The sequence below is a fragment of the Chiloscyllium plagiosum genome, unplaced genomic scaffold (genome assembly GCF_037043375.1).
Source record: "Chiloscyllium plagiosum isolate Xiang-an unplaced genomic scaffold, Cpla_swu_hap1 HiC_scaffold_18, whole genome shotgun sequence".
In the NCBI taxonomy this organism is placed as follows: Eukaryota; Metazoa; Chordata; class Chondrichthyes; order Orectolobiformes; family Hemiscylliidae; genus Chiloscyllium; species Chiloscyllium plagiosum.
Window position 1 is genome coordinate 28,733,028 of NW_028270156.1, and position 19,139 is coordinate 28,752,166.

Consider the following 19,139-nt stretch of genomic DNA (forward strand, 5'->3'; position numbering starts at 1 on the left):
AACTAAACTTTCCTGTGTTTTCCCTATAATCCTTAATTCTCTTTCTCTTACTGATTAAAGCTATCTCATCTTTGAATATTCATAATGACACAGCCTCTGCAGTAAATTCCATAGATTCACTACCCTCACAAGAAATTTCTCCTCATCTGAGTCTTATATGGGTGTCCCTGACTTATTCTGATCTTAGACTCCCAAAAGAAGGTACAAACTTTCTGCACCTACCCAGACACGCCCATTAAGAATCTTACATGTTTCAATAAGTTGCTCTCATTCATCTAAATTATAATGAGGCTCAACCTAGGAGAATGCGAGGACTGTAGATCAGAGTCAAAAAGTGTGCTGCTGGAAAAGCACAGCAGGTCAGGCAGATTCCGAGGAGCAGGAGAATTGACTTTTCGGGCATAGGCCCTTCATCAGAATCCTCGGTTGCTGCCTGACCTGCTCTGCTTTTTCAGCACCACACATTTTACACAGGCTCAACCTCTCCTGATGTGACAACGCCTCCATACCCCCCATATAATGTCAGTATATCATTCCTTAGATAAAAGGGGTCCAAAGCTGTTCACAGTATTCTAGCTCTGGCCTGATACATCGCTTTGTATGGGTTTAATAGACTTAATTACCATTATATTCCATTCTTTTTCAGATAAAGATCAATATTCTATCTGCCTTCCTTACTCCCCTTGAACTTGTGAGCTTTTTGTGATAAATGCAAAAGGGCCTTGAAGTCCCTCTGTTCTATGACTTTCTACAATCTTCCTCCAAGGGGCCTATGTTAACTTTGACCTCAATCTTCCTTCTTATATAGTAAAGGGGAATTTTGTTATGCGACCACTAATCCTTGCTACATAATTTTTTTTTCTTTCAATTTTATGCTAGCTTTAACTTCCCTAGTTAACCATGATTGGCTTATTCCCCCTTAAAATTCTTCTTTCTCACTGTGCTATATCGTGGCTGTGTGCCATGAACTAATTCTTAAACATCTGCCATTGTTCCTCAGCTGTCTTTGATGCTGAACTCCTTTCCTAATCCACTCCAGCTAGCTCTGTCCTCATTCCTTTATGATTACGCTTGTTTAAGATTAGCACAATTATTTCTGACCCAAGTTCCTCTAAAACTGAATGCTGAATTTTACCACACTGTGATCACCGTTTCCTAGGGGATTTTTTATTCTGACATCATTTAATAAAGCTGCCTCAATACACATCACCAGATCCAAAATAGTCTGATTCCTGGTTGGATCTAAAACAATTGTTCTCACAAACTATCCCAAATATGCTTTATGAATGTTTTTTTGTGGTTACCTCAGCCAATCTGACTATTCTAAACTACATGAAGATTATGCTTGTGATTAATGTACAGCTTTTTTGAAAATATAACCCCATTCTCCTGATTTATTCTTTGTCCCATTGTATAGCCATTGTTTTGGGCCACATTGATTACCTCTACTAGTGTTTTCTTCCATCTATTTATTTCCTACCTTCACCCATTTCCTGCTCACATATTATTATGACCAGTTTAATCTGATTCTCTTCTCCAGTCCTCACATGTATTTATTTATTTATTTTTATTTTTATTTATTCATTTTGTAGGATGTGACTGTCACTGGATGGGCCAGCGTTTATTGCCAGTCCCTATTTGCCCTTGAGAAGGTGGGGTGAGCTGCCTTCTTGAACTGCTGCAGTCCACCTGCTGTGGGTTTACCCGCAAAGCCATAAGGGAGGGAATTCCAGGATTTTGACCCAGCAACAGTGAAGGAATGGCGGCATATTTCCAAGTCAGGATGGTGAGTGGCTTGGAGGGGAACTTGAAGGTGGTGATGTTCCCATGTAAGCACTGCCCTTGTCCTTCTAGATGGAAGTGGTTGTGGGTTTGGAAGGTGCTGTCTGATGATCTTTGGAAAAATTCTGCAGTGCATCTTGTAGATATTACACAGTCCTGCCAGTGAGCATCTGGTGAAGGGAGTCTTGTTCACAAAGATGATAACTTGCTTCCTCAATTCCTGATAGTCTGATTAATGCCTGGGTTTGATGACAATTAATTGGTTCCATTTTCTGACACAACCCTTGCATGTGTGAGAATTACATCCTCAGGTGAATAGAGTTAGGATCCACATTAACCATGTTCTCATTGAATGCGCGAACAGGCTTGATTGGACAATAATTGTTTTATGCAACCACCATTCACTCCAGCTGTCATCAATTGCCAAACGTATCTTTCTATCTGAAGTATTCAAATGCACATTGCAATGCAAAAATGCTTTCCTTTACAACATTGCCAATTTGATATCAATCAATCAAGCATCTCTCCCAACTGTTCTGGGATTGTATTGCTGCACTCACCAGCATTCCATATGATTTTTCCTCTTCAAATTTCTGTTCTTGAGTAGACAATCAAGCCTGAATAGCTTTCTTTCACACCCGCAAAAAGGTGAGATGAACAGACACTCTTTGTGCAGCAAGTTGTTCTGAATGGTATTCAATTACTATTGGTTTCTGTGTTTCTCATGTCACAACATGTCACAACTGCAAAAGTATTCACTGTATTGGGATTTCCTGAGATGGTAAAAGAAGTCAGAATTAAAAATACTTTCTCTCTTCCTTAACTCCTAATATCCATGATTTTCATTGCTCTTTGCATATATCTCTTCACTACTATTTGTAAATTTGAATTCATCCAAAGTTCTGCCTGGATCCTAAACCCATACCAAGTCATGTTCATTTGTCATTTCTGTGTTTACTAACCTATACTGGCTTCTGGTTAAACAATGCCTCAAATTTAAAATCCATAACCTTGTTTTCAAATCCCTGCACAGCCTTGATTAGTTTCTCTTTATTGATTCCACCATAATTCTTCTTAGGTTTTGAGCAGTTTCTGTTAATTCTGACTTGGGCCAATATTTGCCCCTCTATCAACATTAAAATTAAGATTATTTTCCACTCATATATTGATGTTGGTGGGAGTTTGCTGCTTGAAAATTAATTGCCATGTTTTCTACATTATCACACAGTATAATTCAAACTCCTTGACTAACATAAAGCAATTTGGAACAGCCAGACATTTGCTTAAATGCAAATCTTTTTTTGTCCCCCTGAAATGGAGAAGAATCCCAGATTCTCCAGTCTCATTACATGACTGAAGTCCCTCAATCCTGATACTGATCTGATAGTCTTCCTTTGTATTCCCTTCAAGGTCTTAATTTCCTTGACAAACACAAGTTGAGTCCTTTGTTGAAATTCATTTACATTCTTGTTCTGCTAGCTGATTCTTATGTTCCTGTCCTTTGTTTGTGCCTATGACCTCTTTGAATGAAAGTCTGCTTGCAGCAAAGCTTACAGGCACCTAATTGGTTTGCACATTTTAACCCTCCTTCATATTCCCTGTTGGTCTTTATCTGAGTGAGACAAGACCCAGAATGGGTTGCCTACCACCTACGGCATAGCATTAAGTTCAAAAATCAACCTTGTTCTCCTTCTGTATACTTCTTCCAATAACTGGAACCCTTTTCTTAAAATATGAGATTTTTAAAATGATCACTCATATCCATTTCTATAATTCCAATTGCCATAAGAACTCACATTTATATAGCTCTGTTAATGTGGCCATGCAGCACAAAGTACTTCACAGGAGTGAGGCAAAAAAATTGATTAAATCACATCAGGTGATATTTAGACAGGTGGTGAAAAGCTTGGTCAAAGGTGTCAGCTTTAAGATGTATTTTATGTAAGAGAGAGATGCAGGTGTTTGAGAAGGGAATTCCAATACTCAGGGTCAAGGCTGCTGAATACATAGAATCTCTACAGTGTGGAAACAAGTCCGCACCAACCCTTCGAAGAGTTTCCCACTCAAACCTCCCCATTTACCCCTGATTAATGCACCCAATCTACACATCCCTGAACACTATGGGCAATGTAGCATGGCCAATCCACCTAATCTGCGCATCTTTTGGATGTGCTGGATTGTGGGAGGAAACCCACGCAGACAAGGGGAGAATGTGCAAACTCCACAGAGACAGTCACCCAAAGTTGGAATCAAACCTGGGTCCCTGGTGCTGTGAGGCGTAAGTGCTAACCATTGAGCCACTGTGCCACCCTTGGCTCTACCATTGGTTGACAATGTTATAGCAATTAAAATCAGGGATGAGCAAGAGGCCAGAATCAGAACCATGAAAGTTGATCTTGAATGTCTGGAGGGCTCAGGACGTTATTGGGAAGGATAGGACAAACATAGAAGGATTTAAAAATAAAGGCAAGAATTTTGAAAGCGGGGCAATCTTAGATCAAGAATCACTGTCATTTGTGTGACACCTTCGCTATCTATTTTAAAGTCTGCAATAAATGGATAAGCTGTTCTACTAACACAACTAAGTGATGAATATGTAAAGCAAGTACATTACATATGTTTCTGGGCTGATATTCCTGGTTTCACCATGAAGCTGTGAGATGTGGTTAAAACCCAATTGGTTCACACTTTTCCCTTTAATGAAAGAAAACTATAGCGGTTTGCAAGACATATTGGTAATGTCACTGTTCTCGTAATCAAGGGGCTATGGGTACAAATCTCACCAAGATGGCTGCTGGAATTTTAATACAGTAAATAAATCTGTAATATAAAGATGGTAAGAGGGACCATGACAACTGTCATGGATGGCTGTGAAAGCTCATCAAGTACATTAATTCAGAAGGGCTTATGTGTGGCTGCATTTTAACAATCCTTGGCAATGGCTCACTGAATTAGCACAACTAGGGTTGAACAATGTGCACCAGCCTTGTGGTGCAGTGATAGTAGGGTCCAGAGTGTGGTGCTGGAAAAAAGCACAGCTAGTCAGGCAGCATCCGAGGAGCAGGAAAATCGACGTTTCGGGTAAAAGCCTTTTATTAGGAAGGGCTATCTCTGGGCCGAGAGGAGCCGGGCTTAAGACCCAATAATATCCCTGAACACAGGTTGACTGTAAAATATCTACACCAGCCTTGTGACTGACAGCCAGCCACAGCCTGAGAACGACTGAGGAACAAAATAAAATGCAGTACGTGTAGCCACACGTCTACATGACAAGTGGAGCCAACGAAGAGGTTTTTGCTTTGACGGTGATTTGAGATTGACTTAATATCATTTGGCAATTGCAAAACAAAATTTTACAAAATGTACATTTTGCTTGCATCTGACGGCAGAGTATGAATTATTTATGAATACAGCATACTCCTGGATTGCAGTGTGGAAGAGTGTTAGAAAGCCCTTAAGAAGCTGTGATTTCCGCAAGAGGTCGTCCTTGTCACATTTAGCTGCGCCCAGCCTTTCTCTCTCTCTCTCCTCCTCTTCTCTGGATCCAGTCGGTGGAAATCTACGTGACTTTTTCATTCCCCCCATCTCTCTTCCCCCGAAAATAAAGCGACGTGCAGTCGCTGCAATAACAATTGCGAGCTGGATCAACTGGGAGACGCCATCGGCCGCACCTTTCCCTGATGAAGAGGACAGCGACCGAGACTATATGTTGTACAGAGTGGGACCAAAGGGAGATAGCCACAGAGATGCGTTAGTGCAAAGCTGACCTGCGAACTCAAGCCCAGGAAGGAGGAGGAGGAGAAGAAGGAGGGGGCAATTAACACTGAGAATCAGGATGCATGTCTGATTTTCTTTTCTGCTTTCCTCATTTAGCCTTGGAGCTGATAGCAAGCATGATTTTTGCAACTGTGAATCCAGACATTTGTCCCGATGCTGGTGGCTGTAGGTAATCTGGACAGAGGGCTCGCTCCTGGTTTTTACCTGCTGTTGGTGGCTATGTTCCTGGGGAATACAGGAGACTGGAGGTCATCAGCTGAGACCTCGGTCGAGGTGCCAGGAGGTGCTCGCCTTCAGCTCTGCACTTCGCTGCTGAACGTGGGGATGGCTGCAAGATGCATCGGATTGTACATGCTGCTGCAGCTGCTGTTCCTGCCCGGCTCAGCATCAAACGGTAAGGAGATCAGAGAGAGCACGGTGGAGGGCTGAGGGTGCGGGAGCAGCGCCCATGCAGAGACAACCGTGTGCAGATTTCTAGTGACCGCCGCCTTCAGAAAGTGTGGTCACCCCTACCCCGTCAGATTGATTGTTACCGGAGCCGTGTTTACAGTTCGCAAACACATCAGCAATGTTCAGTTTCTCCGCCGTCTTTCTTTCAGATCTGCATTGATTCTAAGTGTGTCAAATTGGTATTGTTAGTGTCAGTCTGTCTTGTCTGGTGTTGAAGCAATGTCCTTGGCTGAACGTTGCAATAGCTCGGAACTTGATATTCCCTGTTTAAAAACGTCCCATTGTATTGGTATCAGTGAGCCCTGCATGGTTTGTTAAAGCTTGCATTTATGTGGCACCTTTCACACCTTCAGCGTGGCCCACATGTTTTGCAGCAACGAATCCTTCTGAAACGTGGCCGTTATAGTACACAAGGCAGGAGAAAGCCCATCACCCTCTGTACTGCCAGTCAGCCGCACTATGGCTGGTATGGAGCTTAACTCCATTGACCTGTCTTGGTTCCATTAACTCCTAACACCCGAGTTGAACAAAAATTCTCACAGGTTCAACAGGTTTTTATTTGGAGAGAGTACCAGGTTTCTATTGCCCTTTGTGTGATGGTGTTCCCCCTGTCATCAACCTGGCTCTCGTTCTCAGTTACTGCTGCACACCATCCATTTTTCTCACCAGGGATAATAGTTTATATATATTTATGCCATCAACTAATTAATCACTCTCCCTTAGATCACCACTTAAACTTCTGCACTCAAGATAAAACAGGACAACTCCGTGTAATCGCCCCTCATCATTGAGCTTTTAACCTTGGCATCATTCTGGTGAAAATGTGTGGTGTGCCATGTAATTAACACTGCAGCTGTTTAGTGTACAACAGGGTCCCACAACAATTGCAGTGAATTTGCTTTTAGTGACTGTCGGACAAAAACTGGGCATATACTAAGGAGATTGCTTCTGCTCTTCATTGACCAGTGCTAAAGGGTCTTTTCTTCCCCCGTCTGAGCAGACTGAAATACTTTTGAGGATATATCTGAAAAATGTGCCTCTAACAGAGTAGCACTCCTTCAGTACTTTCATTGTGCCACCTGAGACTAAATATGATCCTCCAGGCACAGTTGATGTTCGTCTTGGTGTGCGTCCCGGGGAACAGACCGTAGAGCACGGAGTCCCGCGTCACGGTGCTGCTTGGGACGAACCTCGACAAACACCACTGCATTCCTCTCCAGACTTCCTCTGCATAGGCACATTCCAGAAGGAGGTGTGTGACAGTCTCGTCCCCCCCGCAGCCGCTTCGAGGGCAGCGTGCGGTGTGGCTGAGAGTCCGGGCGTGCATAAAGGATCTCACAGGCAGAGCCCTTCTCACCAGCCAAGGAGAGAAAAGAGCTGACGTTTCGAGTCTAACTAACCCTTTGTCAAAGCTAAAAAAAGGGGAGAAATAGGGAGGTATTTATACAAGGCTGAGAGAAGCAAAGGTAGCAATAAAAAGGTGATAATGACAGTGCATAGAGAGATAATAGGGAGATTAGGAGCTGTGAATGACCAAGGCTGAAGCCAGTGCTGTGTGACAAAATATGGGGGGAGGTGTGAAGCAGAGGCAAAATGGAAAACAGGGAAGAAGGGTAGCAAAGGGGGAAGAGGAGAGAGTTGACAGGGCTCTCGACAGCGTGCAGTCCATCTCCCGCGCTAAGGCCCTCACCCCCTCCCTGAACAAGGATTGGTTCCCTCTTGTTCTCACCTTTCACCCCACCAGCCTTCACATGCAAAGAATAATCCTCTGCCATTTTCGCCAACTCCAACACGACGCCACCACTAAACACATCTTCCCTCCCCTCCCCCTGTCTGCATTCCGCAGAGATCGTTCCCTCCAGGACAACCTAGTCCACTCCTCCATCACACCTAACACCTCTCCCATCACACACAGCACCTTCCCATCACACCTCACACCTCTCCCATCACACACGGCACCTTCCCATGCAATCGCAGAAGGTGCAACACCTGCCCCTTTACCTCTTCCATGCTCACCATCCAAGACCCTAAACGTTCATTTCAGATTAAGCAGCGTTTCACTTGTACCTCTTTCAATTTGGTCTATTGCATTTGTTGCTCCCAATGTGGTCTCCTCTATATCGGAGAGACAAAACGCCGACTGGGTGATCGCTTTGCTGAGCACCTTCGGTCTGTACGCAATCAGGTCCTGGACCTTCCTGTGGCTTGCCACTTCAACACACAATCCTGCTCCCATACCCACATGTCTGTCCTTGGCCTACTGCAATGTTCCAGTGAAGCTCAACGCAAACTGGGGGAACAGCATCTCATCTTCTGACTGGGCACGTTACAGCCTGCCGGTCTCAACACTGAATTCAACAGCTTTAGGTAATTTTATTTCATTTATTTTATTTATTTTTTTCATATTTTTTTCACTTTTCTGTACCTCTTATTTCTTGATTGTCTCTCTTTCTCTCGCTCCCCACTCTCTCATCACCTTTTTCTCTCCTCTTCCCCCTTTGCTACCCTTCTCCCCTGTTTTCCATTTTGCCTCTGCTTCACCCATCTCCCCCCCCATCCCCCACATATTTTGTCACACAGCACTGGCTTCAGCCTTGGTCATTTACAGCTCCTAATCTCCCTATCATCTCTCTATGCACTGTCTTTATCATCTCTTTATTGCTACCTTTGCTTCTGGAGCCATGACTCACCTTCTCTCAGCCTCATATAAATACCTCCCTATTTCTCCCCTTTTTTTAGCTTTGACAAAGGGTCAGTTAGACTTGAAACGTCAGCTCTTTTCTCTCCTTACAGATGCTGCCAGACCTGCTGAGATTTTCCAGCATTTTCTCTTTTGGTTTCAGATTCCAGCATCCGCAGTAATTTGCTTTTATCCATAATTCTTACTGGTGTGGTGTCTAATATTCATCCTTCAACCAACTCCTAAGGTAGATTATCTAGACCTTATTGCTGCTTATGGGAACACGCTGTGGACTAATTTGTTGTTTGTTACACCAATGACTACATTTCAGATATACTTCAAAGTACAAAAAACAGTAATGCTCAGGAACAGACTTCCAGCCAACCAGGACTGTACTGATACATGGTGCCTTTCTAAACTAAAAATCTTTTTCCTCTATGCAGTCCGTATCCCTCTATTCCCTGCCTATTCATAGATCTTTGTATGTTAAGTACTTCAGGTGTCCTGGGCAAAGCAATGCAGTGTAAAAATGTTAATGTCTCGTCTTATTATTGCAATCTCTTTCCCTTCATAAACTTCAATGAATTCTGACGTCATGTTGATGCAATAGCTGCTTCGTTGAGAATAAGAGATTGCATTCTTCATTTGTATCCAAAGGAAGGTTATTATGTTTTTGTTAACCAGCCATGTTAGTCTATAGGTTTTGCTGACTTCACAAATAATTCACTGATTGTTAGACCCTTGTTGATGTTTTTAGATCACTTAAAAGATTTGGTGGGTTAAGTTATTTCCTCTGCTGTTGGGCACAGATTCGAGCCAGGCTTAGATTAGATTACTTACAGTGTGGAAACAGGCCCTTCGGCCCAACAAGTCCACACCGACCAGCCGAAGCGCAACCCACCCAGACCCATTCCCCTACATTTACCCCATGCCCCTAACACTACGGGCAATTTAACATGGCCAATTCACCTAACTGGCACATTTTTGGATTGTGGGAGGAAACCGGAGCACTCGGAGGAAACCCACACAGACACAGGGAGAATGTGCAAACTCCACACAGTCAGTAACCTGAGGTGGGAATTGAACCCAGGTCTCTGGCGCTGTGAGCCAGTAGTGCTAACCACTGTGCCACCGTGCCGCCCATCACTTTTATTCAGAAGTGATATCCAGAAGCAATTCTTTATTGGAGTTCCTTCCCACCCCCACCCCCATCATCGGAACAAGCTGTTGAGGCTGGGCTATATCAAAATCAGAACTTTTTATTGTTTATTATGCAAAGTTCTTGAGGGTTGCAGAATCAATGCAGATGAATGTAATTAAGATGCACACTAGCGATTGTTCATTTGAATGTTGTAACAGAATTGAGGGGCTCAGTGGTCTCTTCATTTTCCATAATCTGATGAGTTCCTCCCTCTGCATTTACAAATGCTGAAGTACTTATGCCCCAAAGCGAGCAGTTCCTCTGCAGCCACGAGTGTCTTGAACTTCTTTCTGATGAGCTTTTCGGGATTGAAGACTCAGGTCCAGAAAACCCTTGGGACCTGACTTAATCAAGCAGGGTTAGCATGGCTTCCTGAAAGGGGAGATCATCCCTGACACATTTATTTGAATTCTTTGACGAGGTAACGAGCAGAATAGATAAAGCAAACCAGTTAATGTACCATATTTGGATTTCAAAAGGGCATTTAATAAGGCATTGTGCACAAAGCTACTTAATAAGGTAAGAACCCATGGTGCTGGGGTGTAATATATTACTATGGATAGAAGATTGACTAACCAGTAGAAGACTAGACAGTTGGGATAAGGAATAAGTTTTCAAGATGGCAACCTTTAATTAGTGGTTTGTTGTAGGGATCAGTGCTGGGTCCATAATTAGTTACAATATAGATGAATGATTTAAATGAGGGAAGTGAACGTAGCATGGCCATAAAAACGGTATGGATGGTTATGAGTGGGCAAAAACAATTGGCATTTTTTCATTCACTCAGGGGACATGGGCATTGTGGCGAGCCAGCATTTATTCACCATCTCTATCTACCCTTGAGAAAGTACTGGTGAACTGCCTTCTTGAACTGTTGCAGTCCATGAGCTGTAGGTTGACCCACACTGTCCTTAGGGAGAGAATTCCAGGATTTTGTCCCAGTGATCTCCGTTGGCAACAGTGTGATTCGGTAAGGGTTGGATCGCGTGCTTCATTCTGCGCATGCATCAATGTCAGCTGCTGACAGAACTGTACAGTGAGCAGCTTTTTTAGATTTTTTAAACGTACTGTGTTAAATTTACTTTTGTTTCATTAATAAATATGAGTTCAATCTTCATTCAGGCTGCGCTATACCTTTCTGAGTGATTGTGAGTCATATTTTTTGCTGGTTTGCCCCTAACCCCACTTTTACCATAGGCTCCATTATTTCTATGAAGCGATTTTCTATTAACCAGGTTTCGCTGGAACACAACTATGGCATTACAGGAGAACTACCTCTATGAGGGAGTATTCCATCATACTCCTGACTTGTACCTTGCAGATTGTGGACAGGCTTTGGGGAATCAGATGGAGGAGTCAGGAGTCCTAGCCTCTGACCTGCTCTTGTAGCCTCTGTGTTTTTGAAGTGAGTCCAGTGAGTTTCTTTGGGGCAATGGTAACCTCCAGATCTCCTTCCTATCGGAAAGATGTTGTGAAACTTGAAAGGGTTCAGAAAAGATTAACAAGGATGTTGCCAGGGTTGGAGGGTTTGAGCTATAGGGAGAGGCTGAATAGGCTGAGACTGTTTCCCCTGGAGCATTGGAGGCTGAGGGGTGACCTTTATAGAGGTTTACAAAATTATGAGGGGCATGGATAGGATAAATAGACAAAGTCTTTTCCCTGGGGTAGGGGAGTCCAGAACTAGAGGGCATAGGTTTAGGATGAGAGGAGAAAGATATAAAAGAGACCTACGGAACAACTTTTTTCATGCAGAGGGTGGTGGAGGCTGGTAGAATTACAGCATTTAAAAGGCATCTGGATGGGTATATGATTAGGAAGGGTTTGGAGGGTTATGGGCCAAATGCTGGCAGATGGACTAGATTAGGTTAGGATATCTGGTTGGCATGGATGTGTCCGACTGAAGGATCTGTTTCTGTGCTGTACATCTCTGACTATGTGGTCTTCTCGAGTGGTGGAACAGACTCAATGGGCTATACAGGGTGAAAGTGAGGACTGCAGATGCTAGAGATCAGTGTCAAAAGTGTGGTGCTGGAAAAGCATAGCCCTTCGTCCTTTATCAGGATGAAGGGCTTATGCCCGAAACGCCGATTTTCCTGCTCCTTGGATGCTACTTGACCTGCTGTTTTTTCCAACACCCATGCCACCACTCAATGGGCTATACATTCCTGTAACTTATGATTTTGACCACATCACATTGTTGGACCTTGCTGTGAAGGAAATGATGAAATCTGCTGGATTATCTTAGAAGTTCAGTGATTCACTTTATTGAGGTAAGCTTGTTACTCATCTGGTCTGGCCTACCAGACAGTTGTTAGGGCAGCTAAGAATAAGAAACTAATCTGTCCTTGGCTGTGTTCTCCTAATTCTGAGAACAAATCAGAATATAAAAGAGGGACACTAATGTCTGTGACATCACAGAAAGATAACTGATGCAAGGACCACTGCATCATCAGAGACTATGGGGCAGGACTATGGGGAGTCAGTGGGGCAATGCAAATGGTTTTTGGCAGAACAAAACAAAACTGGCATCAATACATTGGAAAGGACATTGGTCCACCTCTGTAGATGGAAGGATACAAATTGCAAAAAACTGAGCCTTTTAGTAGACAGTGACCACATTTTCGTGTCATGCATTCTTGGCTGAGAGCCCAGGCATCCATTCGTCTCTTGACATACTTGATTCCCTGCTTGGTTAACAGCTTTGGGTGTGTGATCTCAGTTTTCAGTTTCATAATGTTCCCTTAAACAGGGCGGAGTGACTTAAAGTGCTTGCAGTTTCAGCTGTTGAAACTTTAAAAGTCTGCATAGTTGACTTGGACTGTAGTAAAAATAAATTTTCTTAACATAGTGGTAAATAATCAATGTTTTGTTAAAGGTTTTTATACATTCAGCTGTCACGATATGGTTCATTATCGAGAGTGTGGTGCTGGAAAAGCACAGCAGGTCAGACAGCATCCAAGGAGCAGGAGAATCAATGTTTTGGGCAAAAGCCCTTCATCAGGAATCATTCCTGATGAAGGGCTTTTGCCCGAAACGTTGATTCTCTTGCTCCTCAGATACTGCCTGACCAGCTGTGCTTTTCCAGCACCACGCTCTCGACTCTGATCTCCAGCATCTGCAGTCCTCACTTTTGCCTACAATGGGATTCATTACCTCTTTATAGTGTATAATTAATATTTAGGCATGAAAGTGCCAACACCTGACCTCAGGGTTTAGATGGAGAGGTAAAGCCTGGCACGGAGGACATGAAAAGCCATGGTGGATGGATGGGCATGGTCTGGAGTATGGAAAAATAGGGACTGTTTGGGGAAAGGGGGGCATATCTTGGCATGGTGTCATGAGGAGCCATGGGCCTTCTTTAGCAGGGCATACTTAGTATTGGGATATGAAGGGTCAAGGGGGGTGGAAGGGATATATGAGATGGCATGGATAGGGAATTTGGAGGTGAGAGAGGTGAGGGCTGGATGACCTTTTTTCTGTTTTTACTCTTAACTGGGTCAAAGTCTCACTGCATTGAGTCAAGACTTTTAAACAGCCTCCCTCTGTACATAGCAGTCCTTGAGCTACCTCTGAAGCTGTCTCAGAACATTTCCTGGTGTCCTTGCCAGCTACTGCTCACACCTTCACCTGCACCCTTGGCAATGATGATCCCACCCTTCTGTACTTTCTACCACGGTGAATGGTTTCAGCAAGCAAATTCCCTGCTTTCTGCTCCCAGGTTCGAGGATGTAAATCTGGGGCAATATCTCCTGATGTGTCTCAGTATCATTTTTTTTCTAATGCTCTTGTTAAGCACTAATGAATATTTTACAACATGAAAGATGCAATATAAATATAAATTTTTGAATTCCCTTTTTACACCTATGATCTGATATCAATGATGGCTATGAATCAAAGCATTCAAGAGGGTATTGGATGTTTATTTGGATGGCACTGGTGTGTAGGGATACAGATAAAAGGCAAGAGATTGTATTGTAATAATTTTGTGATTCTGTGAATGAGAATGCATCCCTATCTTCCCTGGCACTGCTCTAACTGAGTTTAATAACTGAATTGTAACAGGAAGAAATTGTGATTTTGCAGGATATGGGTATGTATGACAGAACATGACTGTGCTTGACTTATTTGTTGGTCAGTCACATGGAATGAGGCGGGGGTGGTTATCCTGTGAGAAAATGCTAGGCAGGTTGAGCCTGTATCTATTACAATTTAAAAGAATGAGAGATTTTCCATAGAGGACTTGGCAGGGTAGATACTAAAAAAAACTTTCTCTTGTGGGAGAGACTTGAATTCGGGATACAGTTGAAGGTAAGAGATCTTTAAAATAGAGATAAGGAGGAGGTTTATGAATGTGAAGGCAGGGTATTGATTATTTTTTTTATTCAGGAATAGAGTGACGGAGTATTGGGAGTAGGCTGGGAAATGGAGTTGATGCCTCAATCAGGGTAGCCATGATCGTTATGGAATGGCGGAGCAGGCTGAAGGGGCCAGTTAACACCCTCCTGCTCTTCATTTGTACATACACATCTGTCTCTGATACTTCAGCCACATTTCAAGGAAACATGTGAGCAAGCTTGACATCCTAATTGTCACCGAAAAGAGCCAGGAGTCATCCAATTACTCTTTTGCTACATTTTGCAGTGAAACTCTGAGAGGGAGCAGATGGATTAATGTTTTAGGGAGAGATTCTCTATCCGAACCTTGTGGTCTTCCTCATGCAGTCAGAGTGAGATGGTATCTAATGGTGACTCAGGGTCAGCTGGAACCCACAGGACTGCCTTAGGGAGACCGTGGTAGAATTTCTTGGAGCTTTTCCTGAAAATAATTAGAGATTCTGTTTTCTTTCCATTGGCATTACTGGGGGTTGGGATGTGGGTGGGTGTTGGAGGAGTTGAGTTGAGACTGTGGTGCTGGAAAAGCACAGCAGATCAGATGGCATCCGAGGAATAGGAGAATCGATGTTTTGGGGCAAAAGCCCTTGATGATTCCCTTGCTCCTTGGATGCTGCCTGACCTGCTGTACTTTTCCAGCACTACACTCTCGACTCTAATCTCCAGCATCTGCAGTCCACACTTTCACCTAGTTGGAGGAATTGAACAAAGAGATAGCGTCCTCACTAGCAGGTTGGCTGAACAGAGATCAAGCTCATTTTCTCTTCCTCCTTTGTTTCAAAGGGGACACATTTGCAAAGTATTTCCCTCTTTACAATGCTGTCCAAAGTGCTATGCATTTACTGTTTTAATTTTTGATTTGAAGCATTTGCAGTGTTCAGTTGAACACTTTACGGTCAAAATTTGTCTTTTACTCCAGCTGGAGTATTATGTGTCCAATTCTGAGCACCATGCTATCGGAATATTAAAGACATGAAGACAGTCCACAGGAGATTTACTTGAATCGTACCAGGATTGAAGTCCCAAGCAGAGACGGAAAATTTGGGATTGGTTTCCTTAAAGCAGAAAAATTTGGAGCAGGAAGATTATATGGAGCAGATTTAGTAGAGATGCCGAAGCTGTTGATAGATTGACTGCGGAGAAACTGTTGCTACAGTTAGGAGGGTTAGTAACTGGTGAGGAGAGGTTTAGGTAATTGGCAAAAGGACCAGCGGGGAGATGGAGAGATTTTTCAGTGAATCCTTTTAATCTGACACATAGAATCTGAAAAAAATTGGTGAAAACAGATTCAAAAGTAACTTTCAACAGAGAATTGGATGTGAAATTTTAGAAGTAAAAATATTCAGGTCTATCAAAAAAGAACATGGGACTTAGAGCTCGCATAACAGCTGAATAGCTGTGTGAATATTCTATGTTAGAATATCTATCTAAAAAAAATCAATAGATTATACCTGCAGTGCTTTTGGACCTGGGGGTAATCATGGACTGGCTTTGCTTAGTATTCAGATCAATAATTCCTGATGCTATGGAATACCTGGATTAAACTCTTGTTTACTTCTCCAGACCTGTTAATGTCCCCTTCAGCAGCAAGCCCTCAGCTATTCACCCTTCACCTTCTGCCCTCATCAATGTTTCTCCACTGTCAAGCACCTTTGAGCCTTTCCAACTTAAAATTTGTAATATAAATGCAAATTGCTGTTTCTAGCTTTGAAGCTAGAAGCTGAGCCCAACAAAGCACAGTAAAGTGTGGTGAAGGACAGACTTGTGAGCAAAATGAAACCCATACACTTTCTTTCAAAGTTACCTAACACTATTAGCATAACCTACTATTCCTTTCTCCATGTGCGCTCCACTAACCCCTCCTCATGCACTTGTATTTGCCCCAGCTACTCTGTGTTGGTGGGTTCCAGTTTCTGATTGCTCTCTTGATGTGGAGGTTTCTCATAAAAACTGATAAAACAGGAGTAGGTTTATAAGATTATAGCTGATCTGATTGTTACATCTAATCCACATTTCTAATAACCCATCAACCCCTTGTTTAATAAGAATCTGTCCACACACACTAAAACAGATTGCTGGGAAAAGCTCAACAGGTCTGGCAGCATCCGTGGAGAGAAATTAGAATAAACGTCTCAGATCCAGTGACCCTTCTTCAGAATGGATGGTAGCGAGGAAAACACTGATATTTATATAGAAGGTAGCATGGAGGAACGGGGGAGAGAAAAGCAGTTGGATAGTCAAAGGAGTGGTTAAGGGTCAGACTAGGAGAGTGAGTAGCTGTTAATGGGGACTGTTAGTAGCAGACAGTGGGTTATGTTTGGTCAAAGCCCATGTGATGATGAGGCCTGGTGTGTGGGGGTTGGGGTAAGCCCTCAAATTGTTGAACTCTATATTGATTCCAGAAGGCTGCAGAGTCTCAAAGCGGAAGATGAGATGCAGTTCTTTCACCTGATACTGAGCTTCGCTGGAGCACTTCAGTAAGCCTGAGTCAGAGATGTTGGCCGGGGGAGCATAGTGGTGTGTTGAAGTGGCAGGCACCTGGATACTCAGGGTCTTTTTTGCAGACAGAGCATAGGTGTCCTGTGAAGTGGTCACCCAGTATGTATTTTGTAACCCCAATGTAAAGAAGACCACCATCTACCTAGCTACCATCAGTTCTGAAGAAGGGTCACTGGACCCTAAACATTAACTCTGCTTTCTCTCCATAGATGCTGCCAAGCCTGCTGAGTTTTCAAGTACTTTCTGTTCCTGTTTCTGCTTTCCAGCATCTGCAGTTCTACTAGGTTTTTTTTGTGAAGAATCTGTATGCCTTTGTCTTAAAAGTATTCAAAGAATCTGCTTCTAGGAGATAAAGGCTGTACCCGAAATGTCAACTCTCTTGCTCCTCAGATGCTGCCTGACCTGCTGTGCTTTATCGATTCAAAAGAATGGGATTCCACTACAATAAGGAGAGTGCTGCATAGGCTCACGACTCTGACAGAAAGAGAAAGGGTCTGATCTATTTTAAATGGGCAACCCCTGAATTATCACCCTTTTGTTTCTAGATTCTCTCATAAGAGAAAGCATTTATCCCTCCAGGGCCCCCAAGCTTCAATCCTACCCAACTTTAAATAAGGAGGCAACCCATCGATTTCAAATATTTCACCAGTAAACCATCTCTGACCTACCTCCAACACATTTTCAATGCAATACTGTGCATAGTACTCCATATGCAACTTCACCAGTGCCCTGTTTAACTAAAGCATAACCTCCCTACTTTTCTAGTCAGTTCCTCTTGCAATAAATGATAGCATTTATTATCTTTTCTCATTACTTATTGCCCCTGTATTCTCACCTTTGTTATTCATGCACATGGACATCCACCTCTGCATGGGGTGGCATGGTGGCTCAGTGGTAGCACTGCTACCTCACAGCACCAGGGACCCAGGTTCAATTCCAGCCTCGGGTGACTGTGTGAAGTTTGCACATTCTCCCCGTGTCTGTGTGGGTTTCCTCCCACAGTCCAAAAATGTGCACGTCAGTGAATTGGCCATGTTAAATTGCCCATAGTGTAAGGTGCATTAGTCAGAGGGAAATGGGTCTGGGTGGGTGACTCTTTGGAGGGTCGGTGTGGACTGGTTGGGCTGAAGGGCCTGTTTCCACACTGTAGGGAATCTAAAATAAAATCTCTGAGCTCTGCAGAGATACCATTTAAATTTAGATAATTATACTAATGTTTATTCATACTGCCAAAATGGACAGTTTTACATTTTTCCCCACATTATAATCTATTTGCCATTCTTTTACTCACTCACTCAACCTATCAGTATCTTTTTTGTAACCTATTTGTTTCTTCTTAATTTTTGACTCAGCTTTGTGTCATCAGCAAATTTGGACACCGTTCCTTTATAAAAGCCATTCATATAAATTGTAAACAGTTGAGGTCCCAGCACCGATTCATTGACATATCATTCATTGCATCTTGCCTGAGAAAGAACCATGTTAAACTTGCTCTCTGCTTCTTGTTAGCCAGCTAGTATACCACCTGCTTCAGTATGGTACCCTTGACATCATGAGCTCTTAGTTTCCACAATAGCCTTTAGAGACACCTTATCATGGATTTTTAAGTTTACCTATATCCACAGCATGTGTTACCTCCTCAAAAAACTTTGTTTTGCAAAAGGGAAATCACATTGTCAACATAGTCACTATGTTGACTATCTGATTACCTTAATTTTATCCAAGTCCCCGATACAGCATTTTAAATAATACCTTCTAACATGTTCCTGATAGTAGATGTTATGCTAAGTAACCTGTAGTTTGCAGAGTTCTGTCTCTCTCCCTTTTCAAAGTTACATTCACAATCTTCCAAACTAATGGGACCCTGCCTGAATCAAGGGAGTTTTGGAAAATTAAAACCAATGCATCAACTGTCTCATTAGCCACTGCTTTAAAGACTCTGGGGGAAAAAGTACCTTAGGATCTAGTGCTTTTGTCCACCCATAGCTTCAGCAATTTACTCATTACCATTTCTATAATTATGATTTTCCTGAGTTCCTCTCTCCTTTTTATTCCTGAACTTATTAGTTTTTCTGGGATATTGTTTGGAACCTCAGTGTAGTGTAAACTGATACAGAACGTCTGTTTAGTCCATGTGCGATTTCCTTATTTTCCATAATTAATTCTCCAGTCTCACTTTCTATAAAGACCATGCACACTTTGTTAATTCAATCTTCGTTAACATTTATAGAAATGCTAATTATGTGTTGTTATATTTTTGGTTAGCCTTCTCTTGCAGTTGAATTGTTCCTCTTTAGTAACTTTTTGGTCATTCTTTTCCTAGTTTTATATTCTATCCAGTCTTCTGATCTGTTACCCG

General features: G+C 42.7%; 1 protein-coding gene across 4 annotated transcripts in view; it reads left to right on the plus strand.

Moving 5' to 3' along the window:
* The first annotated feature begins 5,068 nt into the window (after positions 1-5,068).
* The window catches only part of LOC122557711 (UPF0606 protein KIAA1549L-like), a 274,642-nt gene continuing 260,571 nt past the window's right edge, over positions 5,069-19,139 (plus strand). For all 4 annotated transcript variants that reach the window (XM_087996374.1, XM_087996375.1, XM_043705602.2 and 1 more), the window contains exon 1: positions 5,069-5,953. In XM_087996374.1, the coding sequence (XP_087852500.1) occupies positions 5,713-5,953 (241 nt within the window). In that variant the 5' untranslated portion in view covers positions 5,069-5,712. The remainder of the gene's footprint in view (positions 5,954-19,139) is intronic.